This window comes from Monomorium pharaonis, chromosome 8, assembly GCF_013373865.1.
Source record: "Monomorium pharaonis isolate MP-MQ-018 chromosome 8, ASM1337386v2, whole genome shotgun sequence".
Lineage (NCBI taxonomy): Eukaryota > Metazoa > Arthropoda > Insecta > Hymenoptera > Formicidae > Monomorium > Monomorium pharaonis.
Window position 1 is genome coordinate 19,126,495 of NC_050474.1, and position 15,815 is coordinate 19,142,309.

General features: G+C 49.4%; 2 protein-coding genes across 5 annotated transcripts in view; one reads left to right on the forward strand and one right to left on the reverse strand.

Annotated features, from left to right (window-relative positions):
- Window positions 1-15,815, reverse strand: part of LOC118646898 — a 260,967-nt gene that overhangs the window by 92,338 nt on the left and 152,814 nt on the right. The gene's annotated exons all lie outside the window — the stretch shown is intronic.
- Window positions 1-15,815, forward strand: part of LOC105837287 (LIM domain only protein 3) — a 61,214-nt gene that overhangs the window by 38,847 nt on the left and 6,552 nt on the right. For both annotated transcript variants that reach the window (XM_036290812.1, XM_028189997.2), the window contains exons 2-3: window positions 11,539-11,650; window positions 11,954-12,217. In XM_036290812.1, coding sequence (XP_036146705.1) covers window positions 11,562-11,650; window positions 11,954-12,217 — 353 coding nt within the window. In that variant the 5' untranslated portion in view covers window positions 11,539-11,561. The remainder of the gene's footprint in view (window positions 1-11,538; window positions 11,651-11,953; window positions 12,218-15,815) is intronic.

Genomic DNA, 15,815 nt, shown 5'->3' on the forward strand with positions numbered 1-15,815 from the left:
TGTCTTAAGCTACGGATGCTACGAGATTACATAATGCACTATGTATGAATCGTTTTCGAGATATCGCCATCCAATATGCAAGAGCGAGAGCTACCGGTTGTAGCGCGTGACAAAGCTTTCACGAAGATTAGCGTTAGGTGCAATCTCGCGAGCGATTCGTTGGAACGGCGCGTTATTATCCAGCTTCTTGGAATCTATTTTAAAATCTGTTGCGTGCGAGATAAGCAAATTATAAATATACTGTTATTATATAGAAAAGGAAAAAAATCTCCCCACCGATTTAGAAACTAATAGCTGTCCGAGGTAAAAATAGTCATTAATTTTTCAGATAGCTTACTTTTTCAAAGCACAATTTTCATGTCTATTAAAAAATTTTTTTTTTAAAGTTACTTTACTAAATGGGTCGACTAAATTTCTTCATTTAAACCATATGTATTCAATTACATTCAAATATATAAAATATTAAACTTCAAATACTGACGAAAATTAATCAAGTTAACAACTTTCTTTCTCAACGTACGTTTAAAATAAGTTGTTGTACAAAATTATTCTACCAAAAGATGTGTTTTGCATTTCTAAAAAAAACATCGATACATACGAGATTATCCTACGTGACGAAACTTGCACTCCCTATTTATTTAACGAACATTTTCTTAGAATTTTAATTAGCGAATTATCGAACATCAAAAGCCTTCACCTTCGATTAAGAAATTGCAGAGAAAATTCCAGAGTGGATAAATGCCGCTGATGAACCTCCTCGTTAAAGGAAACCGGAAACATCGGCGTCTTTAATCTTCCTTCCTCTCTTCCTCTCGCAAGATAAGATACAGATGTATCCTCTTCTCGCGCGTAGCCGCATTTTATTCCACACATATGTCGTCAGGGCGTCAGTTGAAGTTGAAATAATGAAGCTGACTGTCCGTCCGGACGAGCATCCCATCCTGTTTCTCCCGACCGCCTTCTTCATCAGAGACCTCCGCCTCCTCCTCCTCCTCCTCCTCTTCTTTCTCCGTCCTCCTCCTCCTCCTCCTCCTCCTCCTCCGTCGTCGTCTCGACGTCCCGCCGAGAGAACGTCTCAACTGTCGGCCACCCGCGTGTACTCGTCCGTTTGAATGCCGATAATTGGCACTAGTTTCAGCCGGCGGCGGGCTCGTTAGCCGGCCGGGCTAAAGAGAATCGCTTAATTATTTCGTTTGAAGTTCGCTTCCGATAGGAGGTAGGTAGGTACGGCTAACGTTAGCGCGCGGATAAATCGAGAAAGCTCGTGCGAGAGAGCGCGAGACCTTCGACCGGGCGCGTTTGTTTCGCACCGACAAATTGCCGCGGCTAATTAGCCTTGTGGGCTAAAAGAGGAGGGAAGGTTGCTGCTGCTGCTGCTGCTACTTCTGTTGCCACGGAGGGCTCTAGCCGTTACTGTTGCTATTTCGTCGGTTTATTACCGCGCCGAGTTGAAACTGTGCCTTCGTCATCGTTTCAAAAAACTTCCCCGCTGCTCGTAAAAAATGAAGCGAATCGTTACCGGTTCGTTCTTGATACAAGAGGGCACAATTGCGCCTCGCAAAAATTGGCTAAACTTGCTTGCTACACGCAGCTTTAACGGTTTCTGTACGAGACGTGATATCTCTCCACTGAAAGTTGCAATGAAACTAACGCGCGTGTAGTAGTGGTGGTGAAAACAAATAGATGTAATAGAAATGAGATAGGAATAAGTAAATTTAATTTTAGTGTGATAGTAAATAGTAAAGAGGCTTAGTAAATGTTACATTCATCCCAAGTGTTCTGTCAGAAAACAGTCACTTTTTCGATAGAGCAGATCCCTTTTTTTTTTTTCGCAAACGGCATTTTCCTCGTTTTCCGGATATTATAGCGTGCTACCGGGCCGCGCTGCTATAATTTAATAACGCCGGGGCGCGCGTAATGCCTTTCGACACGAGTCAGCGATAATTCCGCGGCGAATGTCCAATAAAAAGCCACTTTGCCCGATCGAAATATCAAATGTAATCCTCTTAAGTCGGCCGCACCGTCGAACGTGTATTCTCGCGAGCTGACCAACGCGCCCTGTCCACCCCCTACCTCGCGCCCTTCCTTCCCCCCCCCCCCCGACGGTCTATCAACCCCCGTCCTGGACTCTATCTCCGTCCGCCTCGGTGAGCTACTAACTTTTACTTCCCCTTCTCCATTTCCCTTCTTTCTGTGCCCGCACACCACGCGTTCCACCCTTTTCTCTCCGTCGTCCTCCTTAGGTCGCGGAGGAGCTGCTTTTACGGCGATTGAGGCTTCTCGTGGGTCCTTGGGCACACCGCCAGGTGCCGCCAGTGCCGCGTCCTTCTGGGCGTCGGCCCCGATGTCCTTTCCCTCTGCGAGATTTTTTCCCCCGTATGATGCTGCCCTTGTGTACTTAGGATGTCGCACGTGTCGTCTCGGAATACCGACTCCCTTCCCCCGGTACCCAACAAGTACATCGCTACTTGGAGGGAGATAGAGGGATTAAATCTCCGCTTCCGAAGCGATCTGAGAAATCGAAATCACTTCAGCAGAATTTTAACTAACGCGGCAAACTGACAGAGAGAGTCACGAGATGTTGGGACCGACCGGGGATCAACGCGAGGACTACCGCGGGGGATGTACCTTCGATCGCGGATCGTTAAAGCGGGGAGAGGGGAGAGGGGGCGCGAAAACAACGCGGACGATACTGCCGCGAAATTCCGCAACATTCTTTTATCGATCGTTAAAAGTTTCATCGGCGCCCAACGGTTGCTCCTTCGACGCGCGACGCTATTGAGAGCACCCCGTACAATTAGCCTCGCTCATTAAAGAACCATTCGCAGCGGCACCGAATGCCGGGACCCGATGCTGAATAATTAGCATTCGCTACCGACCGAAATCGATTTGTTAATTAATAAAGCGCTAACGTTCGCCGTACTAATAATACCGGTCAACAATTGAATAGAGAGCGCGTTCATTAACTTGCTGCGCCGCAGCAGCCAGCTAACGCCGGGCATCCCCGGATCGACTCTGTATCGACTCGGATAATCGAATTTGTCACGGGGGGGAAGGGGGCGATCGCCTGGCGTATCGCGTCGCGTAAACGACGTTATTTACAAGAAAGGAATGCGTTGACTATACGGAGAGGAAAAGGACTTTACTTTATCGTCGGATATTCTCGTTGCAGCCAACTCCTTCTCTCTCTCTTACTTTTTCGTGTTTCTTCCTCATTGTCTGTTTTCTTTTCTCCCTTTTCGTACCTCCCTTTTCACCAACCTACCAAGACTCCGTGCCGCGAATTTTCCTCTTCGCCCTTCGCGGTAGGGAAGCCCGGAGGAAGGAAAGTTCCTTTTCCAACTCGTTCGGCGTGCTCCGACGGGTTACCGGCTATTGGCCAGGATATCTTTCGATTATCAAGACCATCCATACCTACCTACCGCCTTAACCGAGCCGGTTCCATTGTCTTCTCGGCTCTTTCAATTAATGTTTTGATTGATTTCGGACCCTCCGCTGGAGAACGCGACCCTCCCTCACGATTGGCGCTTCCTGCCCATTCTCTCTCTTTCTATCTCTCTCTCTCTTTTTCTCTCTTATTCTCTTCAGACAATACTCGAGTTGGTTCTCCATAATCGGCATTCCGTGGAAGATGGGGTGCGGGAACGTGAGAATCTCGCGTGAAAGAAGGATATTGCCGTCGTTGCTCCCTTCATGCCGTAATGGCGCGATATGCACAATAATAAATTCGATTGCCGATTTCTATATCGAAAACTATGAGAGTGCACACGTTTTATACTTCTAGAGTTAGCTGTCAGCTTTCAGGGTGTGAAAGCTATACGATAGATGTATCAGAGAAAAAAAAGGAAAAGTTTAACGTGGAGATACGTTTATAAATTTAATGAAAGAGAAATATCGTTATACAAAATAAATATTAACACGAATATGTACGGAAGTAGCAAGTATTTCTTATTGTTTGAGCACGGCGGAGATTGAATAACGAATTTAAGGAGTTAACGATTCTAAAAAGCTAATTGCGGTCTCGGGTACGGATTACCAGAGATTTTCCTCTTCCGGAATACTGCGTGCCGCAGATAAATTCTGCCCTCTCGTCGTCCCTCTCCTCTTCGTAACACACCGCGGGGGGGGGGGGGGCGGTACGTACGGGGAACGCGCGCGCGACGTCTCGCCGACGACGCAGCGACCAGGAGAAGAAGGGAAGGGGGATGGGGTGAGGAGAGGAGATGGCTGCTGGTAGACGATGTCGGTCCCCGAATCGGTGTTATACCGGTGGCTGTTTTATTGCGAGATTTGCGGCGTGGCCTCCCCGTGTAACAAGACTTACTGAGATCTTAATAGAATCTGAAACCACCCCTTCTCAGCGGGTCCCACACCACCGCAGGACTAACTCGTTCCTCGTCTATGGTTCCGCGCCTTTCCAACCGCCCCTTCGTCTCCGTCGACCATCCTCCACCCCCTCCCCGCCCCCTCGGAGGGGGTGAGGAGGACCGAGATCGAGGGGATCGCGCGGAGAAGGGCGGACGGGAAGTTGACCCCGGCTCTGCATCCCTTCGGCGAAAAAAGAAAACTGGCGCTTATATTCTAAGCGTATATAAGAGGGATGGGAGGGCGGGCGGGGAGAGGGAGGGGGAACGAAACGCGGCGAGGGCGGGAGCGATCTGAAGGGTGATTTATGAATATTGCCTACGGAGAAAAGTGTATCGCTACCACGCTACCACGTCGATTCCCTTCTCTGTCTGTCTCTCCTCCCCGCCCTCTCTCGCTCTCTCTCTCGCGAAGACTTCGGAACGACTCCTGCGTGGCGATTTCTTTGGTATACATTCGCGTTATTTCCGGGAGAGGGACGGGAACTTTGTCGGCTCGTATTGACGAGTATTTGCGAATGCACGATAAAATTTTCATTGTTTAAACATATAGGTCTTCACAAATCTTTTCTAAAAAAAAGTTTCATCTCAATTTTTAAGCGTCAGAATGAGCGATTTGTCTTTTTTTTATATATATAAAACTGAATCGTGATTAAAATGTGAAGGAACTTCATAGGAAATGAAAAAATAATGCGAGAGCCACACGCAATATATTTATATTGTGCAAAATTTAAAAATCTCATGCAAGATTTTTTTTTAAGATACAAAAAGTACTAATATTATGCAAATTTTATTGGAAGGAGCAATGTCATGTTGCACGAAAGACGGTGAAAACGAGACTCTTTTTTGCGATCAAATTCACCCGCCGTATTTCGCTCTTTTGTCATTTCGGTTTCTCGCAGTCGGATCGATATATACACTACCCCTCTGCCTCGGCCGTGCCGCGTTTCCGAGGCTCACCCTTATCCCGTAACGAACACAATTGGCATCGTCAAGACGATCTCACGTGCGTCTTAATTATACCGTAGTGCGGCGCCGGCCCGGTCAGGAGCATCGAGTTGCAGTGAATATTTTATAGCGGTGGTGCCGAACAGAGAGAGAGAGAGAGAGAGAGAGAGAGACGCGAGGCGTCGCGACGCCGCTTCGCTCCGCTCCGTTCCATTCCGCGCTGCGCCACACCGACCGGTGCGATAGTCGTATAACGACGCGAGAGTAGGTCTGTCCTCGCCCTCTCTCTGCCTGCTCTCCTTTCCCTCCCGGTTCACCCCCACCCCTCCCCTCAGGAAGCTTGTTAGGCGACGCCGTGCTCCGCTATCTTCTAATTGGCGATATAATGATCCTGAAGGATGGAATACCGTGGTCCTGAAGGACCCGAGGAGAGAGAGAAAGACAGAAAGCAGCCTCAACCTCTCTCGCTTTGTCAGGGACGAAATTAAAATTTGGCTCTGTCTTGCTGTTCGTTTTTTTCCCCTCTTTCTCCCGTCGGCCTCCCTCTTACATTTTTCCTTTTCGTCGGACTCATTTCTTTGCCCTTATTTCGGCATGCCCTCCTTCAACACCGCGTTTCCGCAATTTGGAGAATCTCCGAGATGGGGAAGAGAGTTAAAAAAAAAATCATTTATTTCGCGCTTTCTCTCTCTCTCTCTCTCTCTCTCTCTCTCTCTCTCTCTCTCTCTCGTCCCCAAAATGTCCGCGCGCGAAGAAAGAAATCACAATCGGTCTGCGTCCCGTCCATATCGGCGGTTTAAGCGCCACTCGTCGCGGGGACTATTAATTAATCGACCATTACCTGCATAGTTTGAAATGCGCAGCGCGGAACAAGTACTCGTTCTAATTACGCGCGCCCTCATTAACCGTAGTAATATAGTAAATTTACAACTTGTAATTATCTCTCATCCGGCGATGGCGACGGTTTCGTCGACGACGAACGACGACGGCGGCGACGACGACGACGACGACGACGACTATATGACTACGATAGCTCGCGCAACGTACCGCCGCGACGTAGTTTCGCCCGTACTCCCCCCAATCAGCGAAGGCGGTATATCCGTATCGTTATCGCTGCTCGTCCATTCAGAATTTACGAACGGACCCTTGTAGCAGTGTTGATAGTTACGAGGCCGGTCTCAATTAGTGGAACTTACGTCGCTAGGGTCCAATTAGACGTAGGCCAGCGCGCAGCTACACCCTGTTTGCCCAAGTTTACCGTACACCATCCTCGCCAACGTCGTCGTCAATGTCGTCGTCGTCGTCGTCGTCGTCGTCGTCGTCGTCGTCGTCAGGTAGAGTTGCCCGACGTCGCGTCGTCGTCCCGTAGCTGCAGCGCGGCACTGGTTGAGGGTGTCTTTTTCCTACGCTAATGACTAATTAGCAGTCTCTCCACTTCATAGTATAATGACACGGGTTCCACAGCCCCGGAAGGGAGGGGGAGAGGGCGTCGGATCATTATTAAGCCCCGAAATTGCAGCCGTGCTTGCCTGCCATCCCTTTCTCGTCGACGGTTTTACCCCTTTTCCCCGTCCCCCGCTCGTCCTCTTACAGGATTTTCCAATTCGGGGGGTATTAATAAACGGACCTCTCTCTGTACCCGTCCGTTCCGCCCGCATTGTGCCAGAACGAGGCGCGCCATATTTTATTGAGCATCTTCCCCGAGAGTACGAGAAGAGACGGCTTTCGATTGCATTGCCGAGCGCAGTCACTCACAGTTTGGGTCAGCCGGCTACGTCACGCTGACCTTTAACCGTAATAATATATTGAGTCCACTATACTTGCCGTTTCTCCTGCGAGACGACTTCAGCCTCCTCAACCCCCCCTTCCCATCCCTGCTCTCTCCCTCCGTATATATTCGTCTACGTATATTTATCCGTTCCGCGCGCCCACGGATCTCTCCTTTCCTCCTCCACGAACTTTCTTTTACATTTATTTATTTCCTAAACGTCCGTCCCCACCGGCTACTTTATATTTGACATTTTTATTAAACCACCTAGAGCGGACCCTGTGTCCGTTCCGACGGAACCCCCGGGATAGACGGTGGGAAAACGGCGAGTCGGGAGGGAAGGAGGGGTGGAAGTTCGGGAGCGCGACAGGAGACGCGCGGGGGTGGATTTCTCCCATATTGCTGTTAGAGCAATTTCGTAATCTCGGAAGGGTGCCCCTTATATTGACTGAATAAAAAGTCGTATCCGTTGCCGATTCCCCGATCGAACATCGCCGTTCCATCCGAAGGAACGTTCCGCCTGTGTTTCGAGTGGGCGACTGGCCGCTCGCGCCGACACGGTATAACCGCTCGAAATCAGTTTGCCATTTTACGATTATGCTATCTCGGACGAGAACCGCCGCGCGGCGAGCCCGAGAAATCGAATTTCCCCGAGATCACTCCTCGAGAAGGATAACCGCCAGTTTTCAGCATCTAAATATGCGGCAAATAGCACACGCAAACGCTAGTGGGATTTTTATTAACATTTTATTGTACATATATTACCAGTGTCTTATCGCGAAACTTTCTGTCTGCCGTGGCGCATTAGTTTATGACGAAATCGCTGCGCTTCAAAAGAAAACCTCTGAAAATTCCTGGAACCGGGGGAGGGAGGGGGGCGGGGGAGAGATGCGAGAAGATACCGTCGCAGTAAAGCGTCTAATTTCCATAAGACCGGCACAGCAGTAAAAGCAGCCGTAAATCGCGTCGGGCGGGAATTCGGTCGTCCTTTTGCAATTTCGTTTTATAAGCGATCGAAGTATCGACGTTTTGTCCGCGCTGAGACGACATCCGCCGCGAGATAATGCGTCCGAGAGCGTTCTCGCGACGACCGATCACTCGGATTGGCAAACAAGTCGTGATACTCCGATATTGGTATCCCCGAAGGAAAAAAAAAGGATCGCTCCACCGGTTTTTGGGGGGGGGGAGGGGGATTTTTACGCGAGCGATCCAAATATACTTTCGCTTTGATCTAATTTAAGAAACTTTCCCGGCCGCCTAATCTGTCACCCGGGGAATAGGTTTCTAGGCGAAAATAAGAAGGAAGTTCTCATTTTATTTTCCTCCCGACGTTGTGATATTTCGTCGATTTTAAACGCGACTTTCTTCTACATAAATTCGTTCGTTTTTCCAAACGCGCCAGATGAACTTATGATCGCGACAGGTGAGTAATTTTAATCAACGTACGATGTGCGAATTCTCGCAGCAGCGGGCTCGAAATTTTTCACCAACGCGAATGATTAATTTTTCACCCTGATTTTTTTTTGTTTGGTATTTTTTTTTGGTACCCGTGCACCGAACTTTTAATTTGCTCGCGAGCATCGGCAATTTCGATATTCGCTATTTGCCAATGAAAAGGGTAAAGTAACATCCTTTTTTTTTTTATTGTTTCTCTCGCAACTCATCGCGATCAAATACACGATGGCGTGCGTGGTGCTGTAGCTTTTGAAAAAATGCGGGACGCACGAGCTTCTCCCCAGTCGCGAGCTCATTCATCGGTCGGGTTCATTCCGAGCAATCGGTCGTTATCGATCGTGCAATTAACATTACCAGGCTTTTCCCTCCCCCCCCCCTCCTTTCCTCCGAATTTGAAAAAGGGCTTGAAAACCGTCATCGTTAGCCGCGTCTTTTCGCGGCGCGTCGCATTTTGCCCTTTTTTTTTTTTTTTTCAAATTCTACCACGATGTCAATCGGACTAAGGGAGGAGAGAATCATTAAAAAAAACTAGACCCAGGGAAAAAATGAAGCGTACGTTCGGGTCGTTTGACGAATCACGAGGCGTCTCTTGGATATACCGATGTGGGAGGCGCGCCGTGGGAGGACACGATGCGGGGAGCGAGGGGGATGATGTTTTTTTCCTCGGCGGCGCCTCTTTAATTTGCCCTCCAATTAACGAACGGGGTCCTATTTGAAAAATACCTGCCACGAGGGCTGGCAATTATACTTCTTCCTTTTTTTTGCGTCACGAGCGCGTTATTAGCGCTATCCGTCCAACTCCCGTCCCTCTCTCTTTCTCTCCCTCGCCTCTCTCATTTGCCGTTTCCTTCCGTCCACCTCACACACACACACACACACACACACACACACACACACACACACACACACACACACACACACACACACACACACACACACACACACACACACACACACACACACACACACACATTCTCTTTCTCTCACCTATTTCCTCCGCCTCTCTCATCCATTTTGTCTTAGCGCATGTGTGCGAGCGCGAGGGGATAGCGTACCCGCGCGATTGTATGCGTTTTACGTGTATTGCGGAGTACGCGGGTGAAGTGATGCGGGCGATGGGATGGGAAAGGCGAAGGAAGGACGGAGCGAGATAACGAGATGGAGAAGGACAGGTGAAACGGAGAGAGAAAAGGGATTGGTGTGGCGGGTGGTAACGCGAGAGAGAAAATTGGAACCTGGAGCGGGAGCGCGGGGGAAGGGGGGGAGGAGGGGTAGCGGTACAGCGCGGTGCGGTGGCTGCGGGTCGCAAGAGGCGCGAGGAGGGGGGAGAGGAGGAGTGGCGTTTATAACTCGTGCCCGGGTCTCTCCCGGCTTTGAGAAGGCCAATTAGCAGCATAAAGCTGCAGCTCGGCCCCGAGGCCGAGGATGTTTGTATGTAATAATGGATTGTTACTCAAAGTATCCGGCTAATTAATTAAGCCCCCGCCGCACGTCCTCCGCCCGCCCGTCGTCGTTCCGAACGGCGGCGAGGCGGTAGCGGCAAAGGGGGAGGGGGGAGGTAAGCAAAGTGGGTTGCCGGTCGCGCCACCCCCGTTGTACGTCACCCTCACCCGCCAAGTGGTTACGCGGATCGCCTCGGAAGAACGTAACTGCGTCCTCCTCCCGCGATCGTGAATGCAGTTTTTTTTTCTTCCCCTCCTTCCTCCCCCCCCCCTACCTCCCGCGCGGACGCAATAATGTATGTAAATCGGGCACAATTGCATCGTTAACTCGGCCACTGTGGCGGCACAAATGCTCCGGGCAGTTTGCGATTTCCGTGATTCAGAAAATGTTTTAATAAAAATCGAGCTAGTTAAAGCCCTGGTGAAATTATTTCAAGCAAATGTCTGATTAATTTAAGAACAAACCACTAATTGTACTTCCCCACATGGTTACCAGACGGTTGATTGTTATTGTTACATTTGATAATATTTATTAAATGTCACGCTAATCATTGATTATCGCTTCTTGTCCGTGATTCACGAGAAGGTGCATCACCGTCAATTTTATTGCGCGAACTTGAAATGCAAGATCGAAATTTTGCGTGACTACACGCAAGCCAAACATCCCAGGGTCACTCATTCCCGTTAACATTCCCGAGCGGGACGGAATGGTTTAAAGTTCAAAGTATCAGCGGTTTGTAATTCATTCTGGACAGGATAAAGCTTCCGGTTTCCCACTTGTGGGAACGAAATAATTGGCGTTATAGAGAGAAATTTATTTTCACCCGAAGAACGCGCTCGACCAGCGCGGTCGTTCCTTTGGACGTCGGTACGAGTGACGAGGGAAGAGGAGGAAAGAGAGAGGAGCGAGAACGAAACGAAAAAGAAATGTTTTATGCATCGCGAAAAGATTTCGTCGCGTCGGCGCTTATTGGAGTCCGGGCGCGCAGGCACCGGGGTTCCAATTAGCCGCGCTAATTATTGCGTGCTGTCAGCCACTTACGACGACGACGACGGCGGCGGCGGCGGCGGCGGCGGCGGAGACGCGCTTGTACTGCGCGGCTGGTGGATGCGCGTGCACGGCACGCCAAACGTTCGCGGTGTGTGTCCGCGCGGCTCCCTTAAAAAACACGCGCAGATGCATACGCGACCCGTCTGAATATGCGAAGGGGAAGGTTCTCATTAACTCGGGGAAATCAAATTTCGAGACGCTCCGAAATGACGACGACGCCGCCGCCGCCGCCGTCGCGTATAATTCTCTCGTCGCCGCGACTTTTTTTTCTTTTTACCTCTCAGACACCGAGCTTCTTTCGACCCGATGAGAATTTTATTTCCGCGTAATAATAAAAAAATAAATTGTTAATCTCGGTGATCTTTAGGTGTTCAGCGATTAATTTAATCTCTGTACCGCGACGCGATATGATCAAGAAGGATCCTACGGGCTCGAGATTTCTTTTTTTTTTTATAACAACTATGAGAGAGAATATAATTGTAGCAATGTAATTTGTCTTTAATGTTGCAGACGGCGCCGTAGTTGAGATCACGATGACTATGGACGTGAGCAAATCCGAGACGAGTAAAAATGGTTCGACGCAGCAGGAGTGCGCCGGCTGCGGGAAGACAATTACGGAGAGGTAAACGGCAACTTGCATATATATACATACAATGCACAATCCGTAGAATCTTGTTGCATTCTCGATGAGAAAACATCATCACGTCCGTCTCTCTCGCCTTGTCTTTTGTTAATAAAATCTGTCGTGTTGTGCTGCACTTTGCCGCGAGAGGACGTAGATATCGATCTCTCTAAAGCAGTCTCCTATTTCGCCTCGCGTTTAAAATATTCAGCCGCGTAAATGTATATGTTAAATATCGAGATAAGAGAGGTATTTTCAAGACTTAACGGCCGGTAAGAACGAAAACTACGGTCGGTCCTTCAGGTACCTCCTCAAGGCCCTGGACCTCTACTGGCACGAGGACTGCCTCAAGTGCGGATGCTGCGACTGTAGGTTAGGCGAGGTCGGCTCTACCCTCTACACCAAAGCTAATCTTATCCTCTGTAAGAGGGACTACCTCAGGCTCTTCGGGAACACGGGATGCTGCGCGGCATGTAATAAGCAAATACCGGCGTTCGAGATGGTCATGAGGGCCAGAACGAACGTCTATCATCTCGACTGTTTCGCCTGCCAGCAGTGCACTCATCGGTGAGTGCGAACGACACAATTTACCCTTTTTATCCAGGTCCCAGATTCTCCCAGCGGAGACCCTAGAGTTATTATTATTATTAGATCTGGGGTTAATTAGATAATCCCTTTTTTTTTTAGCGGCACTTTCCTCGTCTATTCTCTACCTCGCGTTCTGTAGCATGAATTTGTGATTAAGTTTTATTTCGAGTTCAGAAAATGTAAAAAGAGATACGGCGCTGTATATTGGGGGATCCCGCTATTCCGGGACCATGCGAACTGTAACGCGCGGAATTATTCAGGAAATCCGTGCGATTTGCTTGTATTAAACGACGGGTGGAATTTCGAAAATAGAAACGAGACTCGTTGCGGCTCGTCAATTATTAAAAATTATCGCGCGACGTGAAACGTCGGGATAGCCGGCGGAGGACTCGGCGAATCGGTAAATTTGCCCCCCCCCCCCTCCCGCCCCTCTTTCCCAACTCACCGTCCTTCTTTATTTTCTACCGTTCACCTTCATGGCGATGCATCTTTCGCGTCGCGTGGACATACAGGTATAGGCGAGAAACGGCCACGGGAAAGAGAGACTTCCGCGAGACAGACTCAATGGGGCTAGGAAAAGGGGCGGAGGGAGGAGGGTTTAACGGGGATAGGTTGCTTTACAGGTCAGCTGGGAAATCACCCTGCGCTTTCCGCGCCATGACCTCTCCTTTCTTTTCCGCTGCCGTTCTCCGGAACCGAAAGCTCGGTCGTGAAACCTCGCGGCACGTCCTCGCGCATCCACCTACCTCGGTTCTCCATTTGCCGAGATGCACCGGCTCCCTTATTGTATTACCCTTCGTTCATTTTTATCGATATTTATTCTTATCAATAATAAATAAACATGAATTTTTATTTCGATCGATATAATTGTTATTCTGTAAGTAAGTGATGCAAATTAATATGAAAATTTATTACAACACAATAGCTGGAAATGTCACTTTGCGAAAGCGGTATTTATTTATTCAATTATTTCCCACATCTCAATGTTCCTTAGGACTTTATCGATGTAACATTGATCGATTAATCTTTTCAATCCTGAGCTTTGAGACCTTTTGTAATCAATGAGTTATTACGAACTGAACGATGAACTCTGATGGGAGATTAAGCATAGATCCAAATTTTAATAGGTTTTGAATTTTGTCTTTATAAGTTTCTTCTGTATCCTAATATAAGTTTGTAAGTTTCATAAGTTTCTTGGCAATATAAAGGGCTTGCTTCAGGGCGAGGATAAACGCCCTTCTCTCTCTCCCTCTCTCTCTCGCATGTTACCTCATCTACTTTGTCTTTCATCAGTTACTTGCGTAATACCGAATATGGTACGTTTAATCGAGATCATCTTCGCGAGCGGGGCACCGATATTGACTCCTCCCGAGATCTCGTATATATGGTATATCGCCTCGTGATGAATAGCGAGACGTGCAATTCACCGAGCAGAATCAATTGCAGCAAGTAAGATCGATGGTCGGGGATTTATCTATCGAGCTCTCGCGTTATCACCCGTAACTCTTTTCTTCGGTCATTTTAATTATCTCCGGGCCGGCGGTACGACGTTTAAACAATATGTAGCAACGAGGAGGCGGCCGGATACCTGTCGCGATTCAATGGCGGGAAGCGTGCACAAACGAGTGCACAAAAGCCAGCGGGGCGATACAATGCTGGCTTACGGACGAGCTGACTCGTTTTGGGGGGAAGTAGCAACGACCGACAGGAGAGAGCAGATAGAGCCGAGAGAGAAAGAGGGCATCTATAGCTGCTCTATCGGTAGAGAGTGACGACAAAAAAAGGAGGGAGAGAGAGAGAGAGGAGAGGGGCAGGGGATATGATAGACGAGCCGGAGGTGGAGGATGTAGTTCCAAGCCAATAGCAACGATTCGTCCAGGCGTGTGGCAAACGTTGCGCAGCGTCTCAAACAATGTGAACAAAAGAGCATCAATTTTACGTTTTTATCATCCAGCATTGTCTATCTTTGACAATGCCAACCCCTGCTCGCGCGCGCGACTCGCGGCGAAACCGTCGTCCGTAGGAGTAAAAGCGGGAGGGGGGGGGGGTAGCGCGGCGCACGTCAGGATCAAAAACGAAATCCCGCGCGGGGAGAAGGGAAATCCGCCGTTGGGGGGATTGTTCGGTCCTTCGGAGAGAGTCACGCGGACGCGTGACGTTTCGTGTGCGCCGCTGGCCGCGAGCTGGACTCACGGCCGGGGGAGGGGAGGTTGGCTGGGAAAAGGCGGGCTGCGAAGAAATATAAATTGAGTCGGCCGCACTCAGTCCGGTCATTATATTTGTTGTAACAATCGCGTTGCGTGTCGCGGATGATGTACGAGCGCAATTAAAACGCGCGAGCGCGCGATAAAATATGCCTGATGCGGAATATTCGGTGCGACCACCCCTAGGCGCGCTCGCGCGCGCGCGCGCGGGCGCGGCGCCAGCGATCGTGCCGCTAAAAAGCAGGCAGGCAGGTAGGTAAATTTGAAGAGGGCAATTACTCGCAGCGCTGCGCGTCCCTGTAACGAGACGACTTAGAGTTTGCAATTAAACAGCAACAATTACACGGGGTAACTTTAGACTGTAATAACACAGAATAAAGGGTTGCCAGTGGCTGCGACTAAGGCTCCCACCCTCCTGGTTAGTGGATGATTTACCGATGCAATTAGCTCTCTCCCTCACTCTTTCACCCTCGATGCACACCGACACACACACATGTGCATTAATACAGGCGCAAACGCCGCGTTTATTCGCTTCCTCCCCCTCTCGACCCCCGATTTCTTTGCTTTCGTCGAATCCGGTCAAATATAATGACTGCCCGATTAAACTTTCGCCTCCGCGACTTGGATTTGGTAGCTCGCCGTGGCGAAATTGCAAACAACTCGTTCGTGGATAACTGCTATTTGCAACACAAAACTGTAAACGTAAAGTGTCCTTATGTTTCTCTATTTTTTTTTTTTTTTTTTTTTTTTCTGAAAATGGTATTAATTGGTCATATCATGCGATTGTAACGCGTGTAACATCGCACGTTATCGCTCGCACTTTTTTCATTATACGCGATAGAATCAACGCGCGGCGGTTATCTGTTTCGAGGAGACATCCGGATTGCGCTCGTATGTACGTGTGTGTGTGTGTATGTGTGCATACTGCCGGCTCGACACTCGGCCCGCAATTTCCGCGATTCACGCCGCGATGCGTCGAATAAAGATTTTATCTGAGGAACTGGCGAGACGCGCGAGGCGACGAGGTTCTCTCTCTCTCTCTCTCTCTTTCTCTCTCCGCTGAAACTTTGATGCGCCGAAGCTCGCGCGCAAAGAGGACGGTATTACTCTTTGAGGGCTACGGCCACGTCGTCGGGACGGTCCCCGTAAAGTGCCTTTCTCTAACGGGGTCACACGCATTGCCACCGGCGGTATCATTTATTGAATCGCAGTGTCGCCTTTCCGCCACATCGACCGGCAACGTCGTCTTCGTGCGCGCATCCCTTCGCCTTTCGCCTCGCCCCGGTCTCTCGATCTTCTCCCCGCTCCCCCGTTGTCCGAGGCACAGCCGGGCTACCCTCGTTAAAGATTCAACCGAGTTATCCGAGCGTCGT